Source organism: Odocoileus virginianus, chromosome 19 (genome assembly GCF_023699985.2).
Source record: "Odocoileus virginianus isolate 20LAN1187 ecotype Illinois chromosome 19, Ovbor_1.2, whole genome shotgun sequence".
NCBI lineage: Eukaryota > Metazoa > Chordata > Mammalia > Artiodactyla > Cervidae > Odocoileus > Odocoileus virginianus.
The window spans coordinates 32,667,173-32,689,451 of record NC_069692.1 but is presented as its reverse complement, the minus strand read 5'-3'; the positions used below and the strand labels follow the sequence as shown (position 1 = coordinate 32,689,451).

Sequence of the window (22,279 nt, the reverse complement as noted above, 5' to 3'; positions counted from 1 at the left end):
ATCATGTAGACAAATACCTGATAAATGCTGTTGTGTTAATGGCAACGATATTTTGTGGTGCTTTGTCAAAAAGCTTTGTGAAATAGAAGTACTATTTCCATTGAATTAAAAATATATCATGCAGGTTTGCTGAACTATCTAACAGTTGACCATTTCTGGAATGCATGGGTGCTTGCTCAGTTACGTCACTTGTGCCCGACTCTTTGTGACCCCACCAGGCTCCTCCGTCCATGGGATTCTCCAAGCAAGATTACTGGAGTGGATTGCCATGCCCTCCTCAGGGGGATCTTCCTGCCCCATGGATCGAACCTGTGTCTCCTGCAGTTCATGCATTGCAGGCAGATTCTTGACCCCTGTGCCACCAGGGAAGCACCATTTCTGGAATACATCAAGGTAAATTAGAATTCCCTGGAAGGGGAAAAATACCACATTGGGTGCTATGAAAATGAGAAAAAGAGAAAATCACCTGGCAATCTTTTTTATTTGTTTGACTTTAATTTCTAAATTTTAAAAATACCTTGGGTTTCAAAAGAAAAATTATTCAAACTACATTTTTAATGTTTTTAAATTATAGCAAACTAGATAATCTCAATATTATAGGTTTTATTTTCCCTCCTTGGACATTAAACATGTAACCTATACTTTGAAATTTCTCACTTTATTTTAGCAAGGTGGAGACCAAAATAGTCCCACTTAAGATGTTCTAATAAAAAAAATTGAGAAAACCTTTTCCAATATCTAATGAAAATCAGATCCATTACTTAATAATTACTGCGCATATGTTTCAGTTTCTATTGCTAGGTCTTTTAAAGTGTGTGTGTGTGTGTGTGTGCGTGTGTGTGCCTCTGTGTGTGTGTGTGTGTGTGTGTGATGCATTCCATGAGAATCTAGCGCTAAAACAATATTTTTTTACATTGCTAGTCTTCTTGTTGGCGGTCTGGTTTGTCCTACAGAAATTTTTCTTTCAATGAATAGTTCAGACTCAAATTGCATATTGATAACTATATTTTAAACCAAAAAATTCCTCACATAATAAATACATTTTATGCACAATTAACTTCGAATTTACTTCAGAAAGCTATTTACAATATAAATAATTATAAATGGGAACACTTTGCAAGGTATCATTGACATAGCTAATATTTTCTACTTTACATTCCAAAGTAAAAGTTCAAATTACAGACTTATACTACGATGTCACTAAAAACTATACATTGCAAGATGGTATTTGAAATATTGGCAATCAGTATCTTCTTTCACAAATATAATCCTTTTTATAGCGTGTCAGTCAAAAAACAAACAAAATATTTTATCTCTTCTTTGAAGTGCCTACTCATATGTTTCACTTTTTGAAATATTTCCCTTTGGGGAAAAATAATGGAAAAAAAAGTTACAGTATTTCTAAAATTTTTTCCACGCCAATTTTAGTTCTTTTGAAATGTAAACACACCAGAGTTTTTGGGTGCAAATTCAAATGTGATTAAATGTGTTCCAGATCAGAAAATTAGGTCAAACTCTCCACTATATAGGCTTAGGAAAGCAAAGTCCCATGCAGCAAAACTGCAATAAATAAAATGATAAAGTCTGGTATTAAATTATTCATTAGAATTTCTCATGTGAACCATCAGTTTTTCAGGAGCACAACAGAATAGAATCTTGTTACTTGTTTTACACTTGTGTTTGTGTGTATATATATATATATATACACACGTACACAGCCTTTCTACATACTGTCCTAGAGAAGGAACTCTGAGCAAACCCCTATTTGGATATGAGCACAATCTTACTTTTCAAATTCAGCATTACCCGTAGAACTCTTGTGCGCAAGAAATGAGCCCCACACAAAAATTCCCCTCCCCAAGAATATTTTCTATGCATGTGTCCATAGCTGTTCTGTCATTCATTTGACATTTATCAGGAAAATGAATGTTTTATCTACAATGCATTTCCCAGTAAGAACTAACCAATCGATTTTGCTGTCAAATTCTTATTCACAAAAGCTGACACTGACATGAAAGTTGAATCACTTATTTGGAGAACCACAGGATTCACAATTGTTATTAAATTATTCCGAAAACAAGGTGTATCTTTCTGTCCTGTAATCTGAGTGAATGAAGGAACCAAATCTGGGCACCAAAACTTTGAAATCAAAAACAGCACATGGAAATGTAAGCTCTTCCACTGGTCTAGGTAAGTGACCCCCAAATAGCCAAATTCTCAATTTTCCAAATATCAGTGTTCACTGTGTAACTTCCAAATGCTACTAGCACTAATAGAACTGCACAGAGTATTTTAGTAACATTCAGTTCTTGAAAGAAAGAGAGAGCTACAAAATATCATATCTGTACTCAGAAGGTCTCCTTAGCTGTAGTGTCTTCTATCAAACTTATTTGGTCTAGGTCTTGGGGAAAAAAAAATCCTCTCATTTTATTTTAAAATGTCAATGCATATTTTCCAAATGATCTTTTATTGAATTGATTCTCATTCCCCATTAAAAGAGACAAAAAATGAAGGATATTATCCTCTTCTAGAAGAGTCCATTAAAGTCTAGTTTAAGTGGAATTCTCTGCCCAGAGGCAGCATGTGGCAGCAGGGTGTACCAAGAATTAAGAATAGTACCCAGTGGAAATATTCTAGCCTTATAAAATATAATCAAGAAAGAATAAATGAGTTTTCTGTATAAACACTGAAGGCAAATCTTTTATTGCATCCTGTCTTTCATATTGAGTGTCACACCAGCCCTGTGTCATATTATCCTATGTCAGGCAATTACAGTTTAGAAAAAGCCAACCCATTATATTCAACATACTATGTCAAAAAAACCTGTGTAACACATCTAAATGTCTGACCTGTAGTGATTGGGATATTAATATTATGCTTCCAAAAATAATACACCAAATCTGTATATTCTCAATAGTTTTAACTAGATTTTCCCAAGGAAGATGGGGAAATATTCATTTATTTCTTTGGTCATACAAATCTTTAAGTTAGGTAGGCAGACAAGTAAAATGGGAAATAAACATACTCCTACCATTACTAGAATGCGTGAGGTTTGTATCTAATGAATTGCTACATATGTACTAGTAATTGGATATAACACATTTTTATGAATCCCGAAAGTGATAGAAAAATCTTACTTCTCTATTTCAACTAATTCTCAACATTTAGCAAAGTTATGAAAATCAAATTTTAAAACTAATTCCAATTTAAGTTTAGTTTTAACTGGGAACATACATATGCACATATAGGTATTATGTTATAAAGCTGCTACCATAAAATTATTGACCTGTAAATTATATAAATGGGTTGTGTAAAACTGGATCAATCTAGCAAAACTTCAGTCAAGATGTAATTCAGTTAATTCGGTCTTCACTAAAAAATATTAGTTATAATCATTTTAAAGTGCATTACTCTTTCTGATTACCCCCTATTTGTAGAGTTCATATTTTCTTTCATCAATTAACTTTCTTTCATATAAAAATCCCACTGAAATTTCTTTGACAGTGTTTTCTTTCATATCAGTTCACTTTTCTTGATTCTTGAGACTCCATTCCTTTTATATTGATAACATCTGTCCTTACACTTTTGGTAGAACATGTATCCATCAGTAACACCCACCTGTACAGATTTTTTTCCAAAATGCACCATATTCGTGAGCTATCTGTGTCTTTGAACCATTTGTCCATCTACAGCATTCAAAAAAAACTTTAGCATTCCTAAAACCTTACTTCATGTTGCAAATTGATCAAAAATTCAGTTTAAGTGTTCCAGAGCTTATATAATTCAATTTTTAGTTTTTATTATTCTTTGAACATTTTTGAAAGTATACACTGACTGTCTCACTCACTTGACCTTTTTCATTTACAGCACAAATGTTGCTGCCATACCCAATAACTAATTTTATATAGCCTCCTTTCTTATGTACAAACAGTATTCACCTCTCAGATTACCATCATTCAGATTGTCACCTGCCTCTGGACTTTCAAATAACTATGTTAGATGATGAAGATATAGTACCAATCCCTGAGTGCTCAATGTCATATTCTGCCTTCAGAAGGATAAGTAAGTTCTTCCAATATGCCCCACCCCCTTTCATATCACATGAATTTTAGGCAAGGGACTCTTAGGAAATATTTTCTATGAAATTTCTCTAATCACTTATGTTATTTTGCTTTGATTACTAGAGAATGGTGTATTAAGTAAACATTATTTATATTACTTCTCCCTCAGCTTCTACCATCTATACCCTGGCTGAACTAGTAAGCTGACTGTAGCTATAACATGTCTAAAAGAGCCCATGCCTCTGCTTGAGCTTCCAAGCATCTAGACCTCTCTCTGAGTGCAGAAAAGCCAGAGAGATGGGCCTGGACAACTCACATCAGATGGTTATTAACTGGTTGATAGAGGGAGGTGGGAGGGGGTACCGGGATGGGGAATACATGTAAATCCATGGCTAATTCATTTCAATGTATGACAAAAACCACTGCAATGATGTAAAGTAATTAGCCTCCAACTAATAAAAATAAATGGAAAAAAAAAAACTGGTTGATAAGTTCAGTTCCAACAAACCACAGAACCTTGGAACTTTAGAGCCATCATACAGATAAAGAAATTGGGGCCCAGGCATGGTGAGTGCTCCCAAAATAAGTTACAGGCAGGGTCAGAGCTGGAACTCAGAGATCTTGGCATCTAGCCCACATCTTTCTACTGTATCACATGAACCTAAGACCAAGTTTGTTTTTGCTGTTTATAAACAATATGGAAAATGAACACTTTGCCTGTTCCTTCAGTCAGAGAACTGCTCTTGCCCTTTTAGCCACTTGTCCATCAGCACACGCTTTTATCTTAGACTCTCTCCTGAGGCTTTCCACGTGTCACATTTGCACATCTGTGCATTGACATGTGTTCAAACACTTCAAGCACTATACTGCTGTCACGTACTACTTCACTGGTTTTCCTTAGTTTTCCTGTTGGCTTTTTTTTTTTTTTTCACTTATCAGCCTTTTTTCCTGGCGAATTAGTTTGAGGTTTTATTTGGTTTGCTTTATAAGCTCCCAATATGTTGATTACATACACTGACACTTGTTTGTTTTGAGATATCATTTCATTTTTCTCTGCTTCTGGCCTGGTCTATCTTTACTAGCCTACTTCCAATTGGGCACACCAGGCTTTTGACGTGTGTCCCAACACTCAGTGTTTTTACTTAGAAAAACCCTTAATGCTATGTCCATGTGATCCTGTTCTTTGTCGAACTCAAAAGTAAGGTGCAAAATCACACTTCCTGATTGCTTATAATGGATACCAGCTGAAAACTTATTCTTGTATTAGATTCAGAGCCATTTCCTTAATTTATGCCTAAACCAAAGGATTTGCATGGTTGAAACCACAAAGAAAAACTAGTTTATGAGATGTATCTCCCTCTTTCTTAGTTATTTTGGAAATAGAAATTTCTTTCCAACGGTCTATGTGCTAGGGTTAAGGAAAGTTACCCACTTGGGGTGTACTTATGAAATACAGTCAATGTTTCTGTATGTAAAGTATATACAGCAGATTGTGGATAGTGGTCTGTGTGTATGAAGTTCACTGGATCATTATAATGCATTGTCATCCATCTGTCCTTTCATGTGGTATATAGGCTCACTTAATCTACACAAGTATTTTTCAATTCAAAATTTAATCTAATCTGTTTCCCATATAAATAGAGGGGCAAATCTGTGTATTCACTTTAGCTCCATTATCTATGTATAACCCTGAATGCCAGTGCTCTGTCTTTTATTTCACAAGAACACATGTCAAATACCCAGTAACTTAAATTATCCATTCTAACAATCTGTGGCATTGTAAATGCTGGTAATGGGGCATTAAATGATAAATATGTTTCAGAGATCCTTAAAGAACAAAATATTTTAGAAAAAACATCAGCTTCCATTGGTTATTATAACAGATGTTCCCTTATGTCCTTGTGCTGGATCCGGCTGCATCCTTAGATGGGAAGTAACATCAAAGTGTGAGCCGTTACAGCCCAAGGAGTAGCTCCTAATGGTTTCGCTGTCATATAAGTGCTCCAGGGCATATCCAGTTAATGTGTAAGCATGCTTGTCAAAATACTGCCGATGAGCGCCAAAGCAGTTTGGAGAGATGGCAGGATGGTCTCCTGGTGTCTGATGAGGAGACATATCAGAATGTAGATAATCTTTAGCTAGGATCAAACTGGATTTGGAAATGCGATCCGAATTGGGACTACTTATCCGAGACAGGGCTGTGGGACTGTTGTCGTAGTCATTTTCGTGGGGGCTCAGCATCTTTCCCTCTCTCTGCTGGATGTGGTCACATGGTGAAGTGTTGGCAAGAGACGAGCTGTGGCAGACTTCCCCTGTCGGTGGGGGCTGCTGGTAGCTTGCAAAACAGAGGGAGTGTTTTTTCCCAGCTCCATTAATGGAAGCCAGTTGGTCTGGGGGCGCTTTCCTTAACTGCAATCTGTTCTCCTCTTCTTTAATCATTTGCTGGGTGGCTCTTATCAGAGTTTCGATTTTGCTAGGTTCATGCGGGCTACTCTGAAACTGCTCAGTGCGGTATCGGTCACCTGATTCGCTGGCAGACCCAGGGTCTGGAGAACTGACCACACTCTCTTCATCCCAATGACCTCGCCCTAGAAACCAGAAAAAGTAAAAAAGTAAGTGGTCTCAAAATGCACCCCCAAAATTGCAAGTGAATTTCTTTTCCCTTGGAGAAGGAAATGGCAACCCACTCCAGTATCTCTGCCAGGAGAATTCCATGGACAGAAGAGCCTGGAGGGCTACATGGATCGCAAAGACTCGGACACAACTGAGCGACTTTCACTTTCACTTTTATTTTCCCTATTATAAGAAACCTTATATCTTTCGTTTTTAATATATGCATCAATATTTGAAACAGACGCAGGCGCACATGACACAGTGTCAACATATTGTCCTGGAATTCATAGTTCTCAGTGGCTTTTAAGTGCAGATGAAGTTTACAAGTTTTCTAGAAGGTAAACTTTGTGTGCTGTGAATGTCAACTAGTGAAACAGTAAAGTATGTTTATATTTGTCCACGGATGAATATCCCTGGGACCTGTCTGACTGTAAATAATAAAGAAAATGCACAACATTTGGTTTATGTTATTTTCTAGAGAAGTGTTCTGTTGATGCTTAGAAAATGCTTTCAATTAAGATTGAGGATGAGGATAATATAGTCTAGACTATTTTCTCCATTTCCACTAAATCACCTAAAATGTTAAAATTGCTATATGTATCTCAAGTAGAGCTACAAAAAGCCTCTAATGTTAGTTTTTAAACTATCTGAGGGTTAAAAATATGTACACATATTCATACATGTGTGTATGTGTGAATGGAGATACATATACATATATATCATCTTTATCAAAATATAAATATGGTCTTCCTTAATCTAGTGTTAAAAAAAAATCTCAGTTTCACACACACATAATCATATAGAAACTCTGGCATTTTAGTTTGCTTCTAAAATAAAGTGAAGAATAAATAAACATTTTAAATGTTAATAATAACCTGTTTTGAAACAAGGACAGAGATGGATGAAGAGTGCATCCAAACCATTATCCCATAAACTACATTATTCTCCAAATTGTCTGAAGTCAATATAAAAAGAGAGAAGCAGAAAGGAACATATGAAAGCTGAAACTGCTTAATGCAGCAGAGAAGCTCAGGATCACACTAGTCATTGCTTTCCTTTTCCCTTTTTTTCTTATTTTATAGCTAATATTTCCCTCACAACCATGTGGGTTAAGCCAGGATTCTCACTTCACTTCCATTCTTTGGCAAGCAATTACCCTTTGCCCTGGATTTCCATTCCCAGGCTACCAAACTAGAGAAATTAAAAATAAAAGCAGAAAAATAAAAAGCAAAAATGGAAACAAAGCAAAATCATTCATAGAAAACAGTCAGTGCCCAGGTGGTATTTGCAGGAGACCTTTATGGGGAGAACTGCAATGTCCAGCACATTTCTCATTTGAGAGACACAGCAGGAAGAGAAATACCATGGCCATCGGATCAATCTTAGTGTCACTGCCTTTTAACGAAATGGGGAGGGTTTTCAAGACCTGCTTGACCCAAACTTGGAATGGACGGGATGAGGTCTCCTTGAGCAGATTACATTGAAATGGACATAGAAGAGCATTAATAACACTAAAGGTTTTAACTGCAGCGCCCATTTCTATGTGTTCACAAAGCCATGAAATAATCCCAAGGTGAAAGTCCCCGTGGGTTCCACATCTCACTCCATCCTCAACTCACAGAGGATACTGTGGGTTCCTGTAATGGGGTGAAGGGAGTTACTAGCATTTAATGCCTAGAGGACCAGGGAGGTTAAGATACCTGTGACAGTGAGTGATAGGCCATAAAACAAAGGCAGGCCTCCCCAACACCCCCAACACCACCAATAGTGTCCTCATTGAGAAACCCTGCTAAAGGAGCCCCAAGCTACTCCCTGTCCATATCTGAAGCCTCAGAATACAGAAGAAATTTAAATGCATACAGACTACACCTTAGTAGGAATAGAATTAATTCATTTTAACTTAATTTCTTTACTTTTTTTTTTTAAACGTTAAAATGGGAATCGTGTTTACTCGCCTGTCCAAAATAAATGGATTAAGAAAACATCAGCGAAATCAATACTCTTAAGAGCGGATTTGGTTCTTAAGATCCCATTGGTTGGAACTTCTGATTTGTAAATTCCGAGGAGAAAACTCACTGGGTGGGGTTCACTCCAGGGTCCAACCTAGACTAAGACAACCCTGCCCAGAGATGCCAGGCTGCGCGTCAGGAGTCTGGAGCTCGCCCTTACCGTGGATCCTGTGCACCGAGGCGATGTGAGGCATGCTGCTCTCATAGGCTTCTCTGCTCTCCGGGGAGGCCTTGGTCAGGGGCAAGGCTGCGCGAGAGCCCCACCAGGGCTCCCTCCCCGCCTGCGGCGCTCCCAGGAAGTACCTGCCTGCCTCACACCGGCCGCCCTCGCAGGCCTGCGTGTGGAAATGCCTCTCCTCCACCAGCCTGGAGTGGTCGAGCGCGAAGCCGTAGCAGAGGGAGCCGCGGTCCGAGAACTGCCTGTAGGCGCAGGACGCGTCGTGCTGGGAGCCCGGCCGGTCCGCGGGGTCCAGGAGCTGCGGGGAGGCCGCGTCCGTCAGCGGACTGCCGCCCCACTGGCTTTCGTGATCTGATTCCGATCTTTCCGTGGGGAATCCGGAGTACTGAAACCGAGAGGGCGAGAAAAGAACATTTCAAAAAGGCCCCAAGGTCTGAAAGCATCCTTACGGTCGGTCATACTGGGCTCCAGCGCCAGGCTGGGCTCCCCTGACTCGGATCCGCCAAGTCAGTCACGGTACCGCGAAGAAAACCCTTTAGACCGCTGCAAGGAGGAGATAAAACTAATAACAAACGCGGACTGAACTAAATGCCAGGCACTGCTGGACGCACGGCCCGTGAATTACTCGACATAATTCTTACAAGCGCTTCAGTGAAAATATTTGTTGTTTAGTCGCTAAGTCGGGTACAACTCTTTTGGGGCCACTGGACTGTAGCCCGCTAGTTCCTCTGTCCATGGGGGTTCTCCAGGCAAGAACATCAGAGTGGGGTGCCACTTCCTTCTCCAGGGGATCTCCCCGTCCCAGAGATGGAACCCACATTTCCTGCAGTGCCAGATGGATTCTTTACAGCTGGGTCACCAGGGAATCCCAAGTAGCGACATTAGTAACCCATTAAATGGGTAGGTAAGCTAGAGCCCGAGGAGGGGAAATGACTTGCCCGAGACGGCAGGGCTAGCGGCTGGCAGAGCCAGAATTCAAACCCAAGATCTCCACTGCTACACAAATGGTAGTGTCAAAAACAGAGTCCAAGAGAACACCATATTTTTTAAAAGTATTTATTTATATAATTGGCTGTGCCCCTGTGTTTGTTGTGGCAGACAGAGTTTTAGCCATGGGACGACCAGAGGAAGTCCTGAGAGCACCATATTTTACTCCTGTTGGCTTTTCACATTTTTTCTTACATAAAAAAAAAAACAAAACAAAAGCAAGGTTTAAGGCTTCACACTGGACTGGTAACTCTCTGAGAGACATGCTGGATACAGGGCAAGGTAGTTAATAAATGCTTAACCTAACTCAGTCTCAATGTGACTTTGGGAAAGTCTTGTCCCATATAAGTTAACCTAGTTCACTAGGATACACATCCATTCTTGCTCTCTAAAGTGAAACTTCAAATATGCACAGGCTTGTCAGGATAACATAGCTGCAGGCAAGGCTGCACCTCTACGGAATCACACTGCTCACCTGTTGCCAGAGTATTTGGTCAGGTGCTTTAAAGAAAACATAAAAGGCCAGAGGACCTCCCCAGGAGGTAGGTTCAGTTTGAGGTTCCTCAAGAGCCATTAATATCAGTAATATAATCATTTCTACCAGTTTTTGGTCACCTAATGCTAAACACAATTCTTGGTACCATAGAGAGATTACCTGCTATAATAATAGATGCTATTTATTGGGAACCTACTGTGTGCCCAGCAATATGCTAACCCTAACCACTCACAATATATTATATAAATGAATCCTTAAAACCACCTGGACAGTAACATAGCTCCATTTTATAGATGAGGACACTGCATCACTGAGTTTTAATAAGATGCCACAGCCATCCCACAGTCTATCTGGTTTCAAAGTCTGGTTTTATTCTTCCATGGTAAGGAAGAGAGGAGAAAGAAAGGATTCAATGTTAGATTACCAGAAAAGTGGCTGAAACGGCTTTATAGGTTCAAGTCCAGTTTTCATTTTCTTTCTCACCCCCAAGAAGGAGGGATGGGTATGTGCGGTGGGGCGCGGGTAAGGTGGGAAGGAGGTTGCGCAGGGCGTAGGGATGGGGGAGGCACAGGGACAGAAGAAATTCCCAGGCTCTATTGTCCTTCACGTCACACGCTGGTTGAGCAAATGTGATCCCTGATGAGGGCTTATCAGAACAAGCCAAACTCTCCCTTTTCTCCTAGGCCCACCCTGAACAGAAGAAAGAATCCCAGCCCTCCCCAACTCTGTGCAAACAGGCAGCCCCACCAGGGAGATGAGGTACAGAGGTTTCTCTGGGGCAACTCCATAGCACCCTGATAAATACAGCATACTCAGGACAGAGTTCCAGGTGATTCCCGGGGTCAAGATTTTTCCATGGCTATTTCTAATGTTAATTTAATTATTTTCTGAATGTACATATGGACCATCACCATATTCCATCAAGACAAAAAAATAGAAAATTGAACTTCGTTCCTGCAGGCCTGTAGGGTGGACATATCACAGCACCCCGAGCTCCGTCTCTCCTACTCACGCCCCCACCTGCCCTCTGACTTTTCTCCCCCTGAACGCCAGCCTTTCATTTCACCAAGCGGGGGCTGCCACCCTCTCTCCTGACTGAGTGGGGACCAGCGTGTTCTCCATTTGCCCTCTGGGAGCACCATCCACATGCTTCCTAGGAAAAAATTCAAGATCATCGGTAGTATTCCACACTAGGAATTGCCCAGACTCTGCTTGTTTTTGTCAAAGTATAAACCAGGCCTATTTCTGAAGTGCTCCAGTCAAGACTTTTGAGCCCTGCTGAGAGGCGGAAAAGCCTTCACTGAGTGTATATGGGAAAGTGCTGTTGGCGCAGCAGAAAACATTCTGCCCTTCTCTGACAGAGAAAATTCAACACGAGGCAACCCTGGCGTACGCGAGGCACACATTTCAAGAGCACCTGAAGGAGAATTTGACAGAGAAGCCTCTTGTCGATAATCAGGAAACCGCAGCAGCGCGGGCACTGACCTTCAAGCAGGCGGGCGTTGGGTGGTTCAGTTAGACTGAGCCCTCCCACTGCTTTAGAGGCCTGGGGGGAAAGCCAAGCCGTCAACCTCTGTCTTATAAGAGAAGGCCTATAAACTTGAGCCTGAGCACACCATCAAAACTGGGAGCCATGGACTTCCCTGATGTTCAGTGGCTAAGACTCCGCACTGCCTCTGCAGGGGGCACCAGTTTGACTCCTGGTGGGAAATTAAGATCCCCCATGGGCAAAAAAAAAAAAGCCCCCCAAAACAAAAAACTGTGAGCCATGTCCACCCTTTAAAACAGACCATACTTTGTTAACACTACAACCCTGTAATTTGATCTCAAGTTGTTCAGTTGTTCATGACATGTTTGAGGAAAGAGAGAGGGCAGAAAGGGAGGCAGGCAGCCAGGCAACATATGCCGCCTGTGAATGAGTGCCATAGATGAAGACCCCTGGTCTCCCTGGCACCTGCATTTGTTCCTTAACCACATGTACAGTCACAGGCAACTGATTTAATTTCTGTGTCCCACCAGGAAAAGCTGAACCAGGGTTGGGGCCATTTAATGGAAGAGGCCCTAAGGACAGGGAGCCAGGAGACTTTGTTCCAGATCCATTCTTGATAGTAACTCTCAGAGTGTGGATGCATGCTGAGTCGCTTCAGTTGTATCCAACTCTTTACATCCCTGTGGACCACAGCCCACCAGGTTAACCTCGGGAAAATCTATCTTTCTTAGCCCCAGCTGTAGAATGACATATTAGGTTAGGTTAGTCCTTGAACTTTTCTTCCTGCTCTAATATTCTTTATGATAAAAAAATTATTTGGTATCCTTTCTAGTGTTGAAACACATGATCCCTATGCCTGTTCCTATATTGCACTTATTTAAAGTAGATAATTAGGACTATAATACAAATCCAAGAATTTTTGTTTTCATGGTTATAAGAAGGCTATTATGTCAGTCATAATTTTGCTATAATGTTAATTTCCCTCCAAGTATCTCATGACACAAATTTTATAGGTATTATGAGGACTTTAGGTCAATAAATTATTCCATTCTAGAGGCTTCTGAGTAGGAAGGATAATAGCATCCATTTGAATCTGCATCTCTTCACACATTCTCCCCCAAGAAATCATAAGGTTATCAGTTCAGTTCAGTTCAGTCACTCAGTCGTGTCCAACTCTTTGCGACCCCATGAGCCACAGCACGCCAGGCCTCCCTGTCCATCACCAACTGCCGGAGTCCACCCAAATCCATGTCCGTCGAGTCAGTGATACCATCCAACCATCTCATCCTCTGTCATCCCTTTCTCCTCCTGCCCTCAATCTTTCCCAGCATCAGGGTCTTTTCAAATGAGTCAACTCTTTGCATCAGGTGGCCAAAGTATTGTAGTTTCAGCTTCAACATCAGTTCTTCCAAGGAACACCCAGGACTGATCTCCTTTAGGATGGACTGGTTGGATCTCCTTGCAGTCCAAGGGATTCTCAAGAATCTTCTCCAACACCACATTTCAAAAGCATCAACTCTTCAGCGCTCAGCTTTCTTTATAGGCCAACTCTCACATCCATACATGGCCACTGGAAAAACCACAGCCTTGACTAGACAGACCTTTGTTGGCAAAGTAATGTCTCTGCTTTTTAATATGCTGTCTAGGTTGGTCATAACTTTCTTTCCAAGGAGTAAGCGTCTTTTAATTTCATGGCGGCAATCACCATCCGCAGTGATTTTCAAGGAGCACAAATTAAACCTCACATGACCTATGCTATCAGCATTACTAGGAGGCAAGGAATATGCCAAATTTCAAATCACTTATAAGTAAAAAAAACAAAGTCCAACAGAAGTTGCTGTGAGCCTGTGGGTACAGAGAGTAGGGTACAGAGAGGTTTAAGAGACTAAAAGAGAGAGAGAGAGAGAGTGGAAAGAGAGAAAGGAATTGAGGACATAGGAAAAATGAAGAAAATTATCCTCAGAAAGAAAGAGCTCCATAAATGCCAAAATATGAATGCAAGTCAATATTTAGTAGCTCATAGCACTTGCCACAGGTAAGGAACTCAAAATCAAGCAAAATCCAGAACTCCCAAACTCAAAAATAAAACACTAAAATGTGTAAAAGACAAGAAGAGACATTTCACCCAGTAGATAAAGAGATCACAAATAATCACATGATGGAAAATTTAAACAACTAAGAAATATTACCACATACCTATTAGACTGGCTAAAATAAAAAAAATTGTGACAATACCAAATGACAATACAAAGATGAAGAAAAACTTGCTCAGTCATGCAATGCTGATAGGAATGTAAAATGATATAGCCCCTCTGGAAAACAGCTTAGAAGTTTCTAAAAAGCCTAAATGTGCAACTGCTATATGCAAAACTGGACACTTTTTCCAGATAAATGACAATTATATTCATTTAAAAACCGATACATGAATGCTTATAGCAGCATTTTCCCCCACTCCCAGGTCCTCTGTAACTGTTCTTTTTCTTTTTAAAATTATTTTTAATTGTGGTAAAATACACATAAGAGGCACCCCATGTCTAAGGGCAAAGAAGCCCTAGCAAGACGGTAGGTGCAGGAGCGGCGGCTGCGCGGTGCTCAAGCAACTGTGAGGAAATACCCTACGTCCAAGGACAAAGGAGAAGCTCCAGCAAGATGGTAGGAGGGGCGAAATTGCGTTTCGAATCAAACCCCATACCTGCCAGAAAAGCTCAGAGGGCTCAAACCAAGCTTGTGCGCACCAGGACCCAGAGACCCCGCAGAGACTGAGACAGAACTGTGTCCTGAGTACCTCCTGCGGTGACTGCCGCAGGGACCGGGGCTCTGGGTGCAGCAGACCTGGGTGTGGCATAAGCCCTCTTGGAGGCACAAACAGAACCTCGTGTGCAGGTTTCCAGGACCCAGAGGAAAGGAGCTGTGACCCCACAAGAGACTGACCCAGACCTGCCCGTAAGTGTCCAGGGGTCTCCGGCAGAGGTGTGGGGTCGCTGGTGGCCTGCTGCAGGGCTCGGGGCGCTGAGTGTAGCAGGGCATGCATGGGACCTTCTGAAGGAGGTCCCCATTATCCTCATCACCTCCACCATAGTGTGGCCCCAGGTCAAACAACAGGGAGGGAACACAGCCCCACCCATCAACAGAAAATCAGATTAAAGATTGACTGAACATGGCCCTTCCCATCAGAACAAGACCCGGTTTCCCCCTCAGTCAGTCTCTCCCATCAGGAAGCTTCCATAAGCCTCTTATCCGTCTCCATCAGAGGACAGGCAGACTGAAAACCACAATCACAGGAAACTAACCAAACTGATCACATGGACCACAGCCTTGTCTAACTCAGTGAAACTATGAGCCATGCCATGTAGGGCCACGCAAGCCAGACGGGTCATGGTGGAGTGTTCTGACAGAATGTGGTCCACTGGAGAAGGGAATGGCAAACCACTTCAGTATTCTTGCCTTGAGAACCCCAGGAACAGTATGAAAAGGCAAAAACATAGGACACTTAAAGATGAACTCCCCAGGTTGGTAGGTGCCCATGATGTTACAGGAGAGGCTGGAGAAATAACTCCAGAAACAATGGCAAGGGTGAACATCCACATTTTAGGAATATAGCGAACTAAAATGGACTGGAATGGGTGAATGGAACTCAGATGACCATTATATCTACTACTGTGGGCAAGAATCCCTTAGAAGAAATGGAGTAGCCATCATGGTCAACAAAAGAGTCCGAAACCCAGTACTTGGATGCAGTCTCATAAACAACAGAATGATCTCTGTTCATTTCCAAGGCAAACCATTCAACATCACAGTAATCCAAGTCTATGCCCTGACCACTAATGCTGAAGAAGCTGAAGTTGAACGGTTCTATGAAGCCCTACAAGACCGTCTAGAACTAACACCCAAAAAAAGATGTCCTTTTCATTATAGGGGACTGGAATGCAAAAAGTAGGTAGCCAAGAAACACCTGGAGTGACAGGCAAATTTGGCCTTGGAGTAAAGAATGAAGCAGGGCAAAGGCTAATAGAGTTTTGCCAAGAGAACACACTGGTCATAGCAAACACCCTCTTCCAACAGCACAAGAGAAGACTCTACACATGGACATCACCAGATGGTCAACACCGAAATCAGATTGATTATATTCTTTGCAGCCAAAGATGGAGAAGCTCTATACAGTCAGCAAAATCAAGACCGGGAGCTGACTGTGGCTCAGATCATGAACTCCTTATTGCCAAATTCAGACTTAAATTGAAGAAAGTAGGGAAAACCACTAGACCATTCAGGTATGGCCTAAATCAAATCCCTTACGATTATACAATGGAAGTGACAAATAGATTCAAGGGATTAGATCTGATAGACAGAGTGCCTGAAGAACTATGGACGGAGGTTCATGACATTGTACAGGAGGCAGGGATCAAGATCATCCCCAAGGAAAAGAAATGCAAAAAGGCAAAATGGTTGTCTGAGGAGGCCTTACAAATAGCTGTTAGAAGAAGATGAGTGAAAAGCAAAGGAGAAAAGGAAAGATATACCCATTTGAATGCAGAGTTCCAAAGAATAGCAAGGAGAGATAAGAAAGCCTTCCTAACTGATCAATGCAAAGAAATAGAGGAAAACAATAGAATGGGAAAATCTATAGATCTCTTCAAGAAAGTTAGAGACACCAAGGGAACATTTCATGCAAAGATGGGCTCAATAAAGGACAGAAATGGTAGGGACCTAACAGAAGCAGAAGATATTAAGAAGAGGTGGCAATAATACACAGATGAACTGTACAAAAAAGATCTTCATACCCAGATAATCACAATGGTGTGATCACCAACCTAGAGCCAGACATCCTAGAATGCGAAGTCAAGTGGGCCTTAGGAGGCTTCACTACGAACAAAGTTAGTAGTTGTGATGGAATTCCAGTTGCGCTATTTCAAATCCTAAAACATGATGCTGTGAAAGTGCTGCACTCAATATGCCAGCAAATTTGGAAAACTCAGCAGTGGCCACAGGACTGGAAAAGGTCAGTTTTCGTTCTAGTCCCAAAGAAAGGCAATACCAAAGAATGTTCAAACTACCACAAAATTGCACTCATCTCACATGCTAGTAAAGTAATGCTCAAAATTCTCCAAACTAGGCTTCAACAGTACATGAACCATGAACTTCCAGATGTTCAAGCTGGATTTAGAAAAGGCAGAGGAACCAGAGATCAAATTGCCACCATCCACTGGATCATCAAAAAAGCAAGAGAGTTCCAGAAAAATATTTACTTCTGCTTTATTGACTATGCCAAAACCTTTGACTGTGTGGACCGCAACAAACTGTGGACAATTCTTAAAAAGATGGGAATATCAGACCACCTGACCTGCCTCTTGAGAAATCTGTATGCAGGTCAGGAAGCAACAGTTAGAACTGGACATGGAACAACAGACTGGTTCCAAATAGGAAAAGGAGTACGTCAAGGCTATATATTGTCACCCTGCTTATTTAACTTACATGCAGAGTACATCATGAGAAACACTGGGCTGGATGAAGCACAAATTGGAATCAAGATTGCTGGGAGAAATATCAATAACCTCAGATATGCAGATGACACCACCTTTATGGCAGAAAGTGAAGAACTAAAGAACCTCTTGATGAAAGTGAAAGAGGAGAGTGAAAAAGTTGACTTAAAACTCAACATTCAGAAAACTAAGATCATGGCATCTGGTCCTATCACTTCATGGCAAATAGATAGGGAAACAGTGACAAGACTTTATTTTTTGGGGCTTCAAAATCACTGAAGATGGTGACTGCAGCCATGAAATGAAAAGACGCTTGCTCCTTGGAAGGACAGTTATGACCAACCTAGACAGCATATTAAAAAGCAGAAACATTACTTTACCAACAAAGGTCCATCTAGTCAAAGCTATGGTTTTTCCAGTAGTCATGTCTGGATGTGAGAGTTGGACTATAAAGAAAGTTGAGCACCAAAGAATTGATGCTTTTGAACTGTGGTGTTGGAAAAGACTCTTGAGAGTCCCTTGGACTGCAAGGAGATCCAACAATTCCATCCTAGAGGAAATCAGTCCTGAATATTCATTGGAAGGACTGACGCTGAAACGGAACCTCCAATACTTTGGCCACCTGATGTGAAGAACTGACCCACTGGAAAAGACCCTGATGCTGGGAAGGATTGAAGGTGGGAGAAGAAGGGGACGACAGAGGATAAGATGGTTAGGTGGCATCACTGACTCAATGGACATGAGTTTGAGTAAATTCTGAGAGTCTGTGATGGACAGGGAGGACTGGCGTGCTGCAGTCCATGGGGTCACAAAGAGTCGGACACAACTGAGTGACTGAACTGAACTGAACACATAACATAAAACTTTGAATCCTACCCATTTTTGTGTACAATTCAGTGGCATTAAGTATATTCACATTTCTATGCAATCATCACTGCCTATCCCAAAACCTTTATCTTGGAAAACTCTCCTCTCATTAAACAGTAAATCTTCCTTCTCTCCAGTACCTGGAAACCACTAAGCTACTTTCTGTCTTTCTGATGTCTTCCTGCCAGAGGAACAAGAAATGAGTCCCTTGCATGCATGCATGCTCAGTCATGTCTTACTCTTAGCAACTCCATGGACTGTAGCCTGCCAGGCTCCTCTGTCCATGGAATTTTCCAGGGGAGAAAATTGGAGTGGGTTGCCGTTTCCCCAAAACTCCCAAACCCCTGGCTTGGTGTTGGGGTTCCCCAGAACCTAACCACTTCAGAAATCTTTCTGAAACTCCTATCTAATCATGTTATTCTCTTGCTTAAAACACATTATTATTTTCTTGTCTTTCTATCTATGCATCAAATAACTTGGTGATGACAGCTACATAAAGCCAAAGGCATAAGAGATACAAGGAGAAATACCCTAAGAATAAGAGACTAAAATGCCACTTTCAGTATAAGGCAAATCCCTCCAAAATAAGGAAAGCTACAGAAGATGTAAAAATAAAAACCAATATATTCTATGGTTATATATCAGACTTTACACACTGATAATAAGCAATAAGCCTCAGCATCCATGAAGAGCCATCAAAATTCATAAAATATTAGGTTATAAAAAAAACTTAGGAAATTTGACCAAGTAGAAATATTATAAACAACACTCTCTGACTTCAATGAATAACAAATAAAAATTAAGAACAATCGAAAAAGAATCCTTCCACCTAAAAAAACAAAACTAACTCCTGGGGAAAATAGGCAAATAAACTACAGAACTTCTAGAAAAAGGATAATGAAAATGTACATATCTATATTTATGGGATATATATAGTTTTAGATACCTAATTCAATAAAAGTGAAAGAATAAACATAAATTCAATTCTCTATTCAAAAGTTAGAAAAATAACAGAAGAAAAGAAAGCACAAGGAAAAATAGTCAAAAGACATAAACTGATTATTCATAAAAAGTATTAAAATAGACTACACATATGAAAAGATGTTTAACTTCTGAGTAAGATAAATGCAAATTAAAACAATGAAATACCATTTCTTTTTCTTTTTTTTAGTATTTATTTATTTGACTATGCCAAATAAATTGCGGCATATAGAATTGCAGTGTACAGAATCTTTGGGATCTTGCAGCTTGTGGAATCTTTATTGTGGCATATGAAGTCTTAGTTGCAGCATGTGGGATCGAGTTCCCTGACCAGGGTCATACCTGGGGCCCCTGTCATTGGGAGCTCGGAGTCTTAGTCACTGGACCACAAGGGAAGTCCCTGAGATATCATTTCTTAACCATTAGATTATCACACATTCAAAAGCTTGACAATACATTGCTTGGAAGAGTGTGGGCAAACAGGTACTTTGTCCCACACACTGCTGATGGAAATTCAGACTGATAACAGCCTCTATGGAAGGGAATTTGGTAACAGTTAACAAAAACTGCAATTCCCCACTGCTAAGAAGCCACTACAGAATATAGTGATACAAGCAATATATTGATACACTGAATAGTAAGGTGTAGGTAAAGAGATATTATATATGGAACCTACTCTAAGCTGGTTCAGAAAAAATAAAAAATGAGGGCAGATGGGGAAGGAGAAAGAGAATATGACAAAGCAAATATGGCAAAATGTTAAGCTGTAGTGAACCTATGTTTAGTAGGCAGAAATACTTTACTGTCCTTGCAACTTTTCTTTATGTATGAAATCATTTCAAAGTTAAGGTTTTGTGTTTCATTTTTGTTTGTTTGCTTTTTGGCCCCACCATGTGGCTTGCAGGATCTTAGTTCCTTGACCAGGGGTCTAACCAGAGTCCCTGAAGTGAAAGAACCAAGTCCTAACCACTAGATTATCAGGGAGTTTCTTCAACATAAGTATTTTAAAATAAGAAAATCCCATATAGCAAAATATTTCATTTTTATAGAATGATTAGAGACAAGGCCATTTGTTTTAAACTTTTTTTTCTGAAGAAATAGAGACATGCTCTGATAAAGCTATAATTTAATTAAATATCTTTGCTTTCATTACTGATGATTAATATTTTGTACATAAAAATATTTTAAGTTATGAATTTGGGATTTCAGTAGAAACACCATTCAGATCTGAATTCAGATATGGGTGGACCCTGATCTGCTATCATCCAACATGACTTGTTCTGAAGATCACCTCCTGGGGGCTTTGATTTTTCCATCTGCAGAACAGGAAGAGACTGCCTGCATTACACCACTGCAGGGAAGATCAAGTAAATAACGTGCATCGCAATACTCTTAAAATGCAAATATTACGGGTATACATGTAATGTGTAAAGAAGGGGTCCCCAACTGCTGGGGCCACAGATCAATAGTGGTCCGTGGCCGGTTAGGAACCAGACTGCACATCAGGAGGCGAGCAGCAGGCACAATAAATGTAAGACACTTAAATCATTCTGAAACCATCCCCCACTCCACCCCGGGTCTGTGGAAGAACTGTCTTCCATGACACTGGTCCCTGGTGCCAGAATGGTTGGGGACCTAAAGGCCCTTAATCAACGAATTTCTTTTCAGTAGACAGAAATAGTTATACCACAATCTTGTAAAAATGATTTTTTTCCCCTAGATTGTATCATCTAGAGGTCATATTTTCAGTTCCATCCTATAGGCATGTCAGAGATAAAACACATAGGTTAAAGGATAAAGAAGTCAACATCTCTTTTGGAGAAAACATCTCTTGTACACTGCTGGTGAGAATGTAAATAGGTACAGCCACTATGGAAAATAATATGGAGGTTCCTCAAAAAATGAAAAATAGAACTACCATATGATCCAGCAATTCCATTCCTGGGTATACATCTGGAAAAAATAAAAACTCTAATTTGAAGAGATACACCCCAGTGTTCATGGCAGTGTTATTTACAACAGTCAAGATGTGGGAACAACCCAAGTGCCCATCAACAGATGACTGGTTTAAGAAGACGTGGTGTATATTTACAATGTGATATTAGCCATAAAAAATAATGAAATACTGTCATTTGCAGCAACATGGGTGGACCTAGAAAATACCATACCAAGTAAAATATGTCAGACAGAAAAAGACAAATATCATATGCTATCATCTATATGTGGAATCTTAAAAAATAATGCAAATGAATCTATACACAAAACAAAAACAGATTCACTGACATAGAAAACAAACTTGGGTTACCAAAGGGCAAAGGGAGGGGGAGGGATAAATTAGGAGTATGAAATTAACAGATAAAAACTACTATACATAAAATAGACAAGAAATACAGATTTACTGTAAGGCACAGGAAACTATATTCAATATCTTATAATAAACTATAATGGAAATAATCTGAAATATATATGTGTACATATAACAATCACAGTTGCTATACATCTGAAACCAACACAATAATGTGAATCAACAATACTTCAGTATAAAAAGTTTAAAAAAGAAATAAACATCCCAGCTGCAAAAAGAAATCAGGTGACTGGCCAGTCACCTAAACATTACGGCCTTTTCTTCCAAATGCTCTGATTTTCAAGGTTCAAATGCCCTTTGGTACCAACGATTCTTGTCACTTAACTGTGACAGAAAGCCCACAGATCTGTTTCAAGGGTGGAGAGAGAGGACACTTATGATCGATTAGCCAGCACCTGTGGATGGTTCTCCCAGCAACTGTTGATATCTAGACCATTTTTAGGTAAAAAAAAAAAAATTTAAAAAAATTACATTTTAGAACCTATAGAATATCTGCTCTTCTTCTTTTGAAAAGGTAATGATACTTTCTCCTCTGTTTAAAGATAAGAAACGGAATGATTCGATTCCCTATTTTAATTAGATTTTATCAGCAATGAAAGAAAGTTCACTGAAACTAATTTTTGGTTAATTTTGCAGAAACCTCTATTTTTCTTTCTTAGAAAATGTATTATTATGAATACTCTGCACCTTAGTTTACCCCTATTTCTTATTTAAAATTTAATTTTCAAAACAGGCTTTCATGCTGGTAAATTTAAA

The 22,279-nt window shown here is 40.1% G+C and overlaps 1 protein-coding gene across 1 annotated transcript in view; it reads right to left on the bottom strand.

Moving 5' to 3' along the window:
- Positions 1-1,035: 1,035 nt before the first annotated feature.
- Positions 1,036-22,279, bottom strand: part of SIM1 (SIM bHLH transcription factor 1) — a 74,392-nt gene continuing 53,148 nt past the window's right edge. Inside the window, exons 11-12 of the mRNA XM_070450060.1 lie at positions 8,844-9,246; positions 1,036-6,649 (exon numbers count right to left, since the gene is read on the bottom strand). Coding sequence (XP_070306161.1) covers positions 5,919-6,649; positions 8,844-9,246 — 1,134 coding nt within the window. The 3' untranslated portion in view covers positions 1,036-5,918. The remainder of the gene's footprint in view (positions 6,650-8,843; positions 9,247-22,279) is intronic.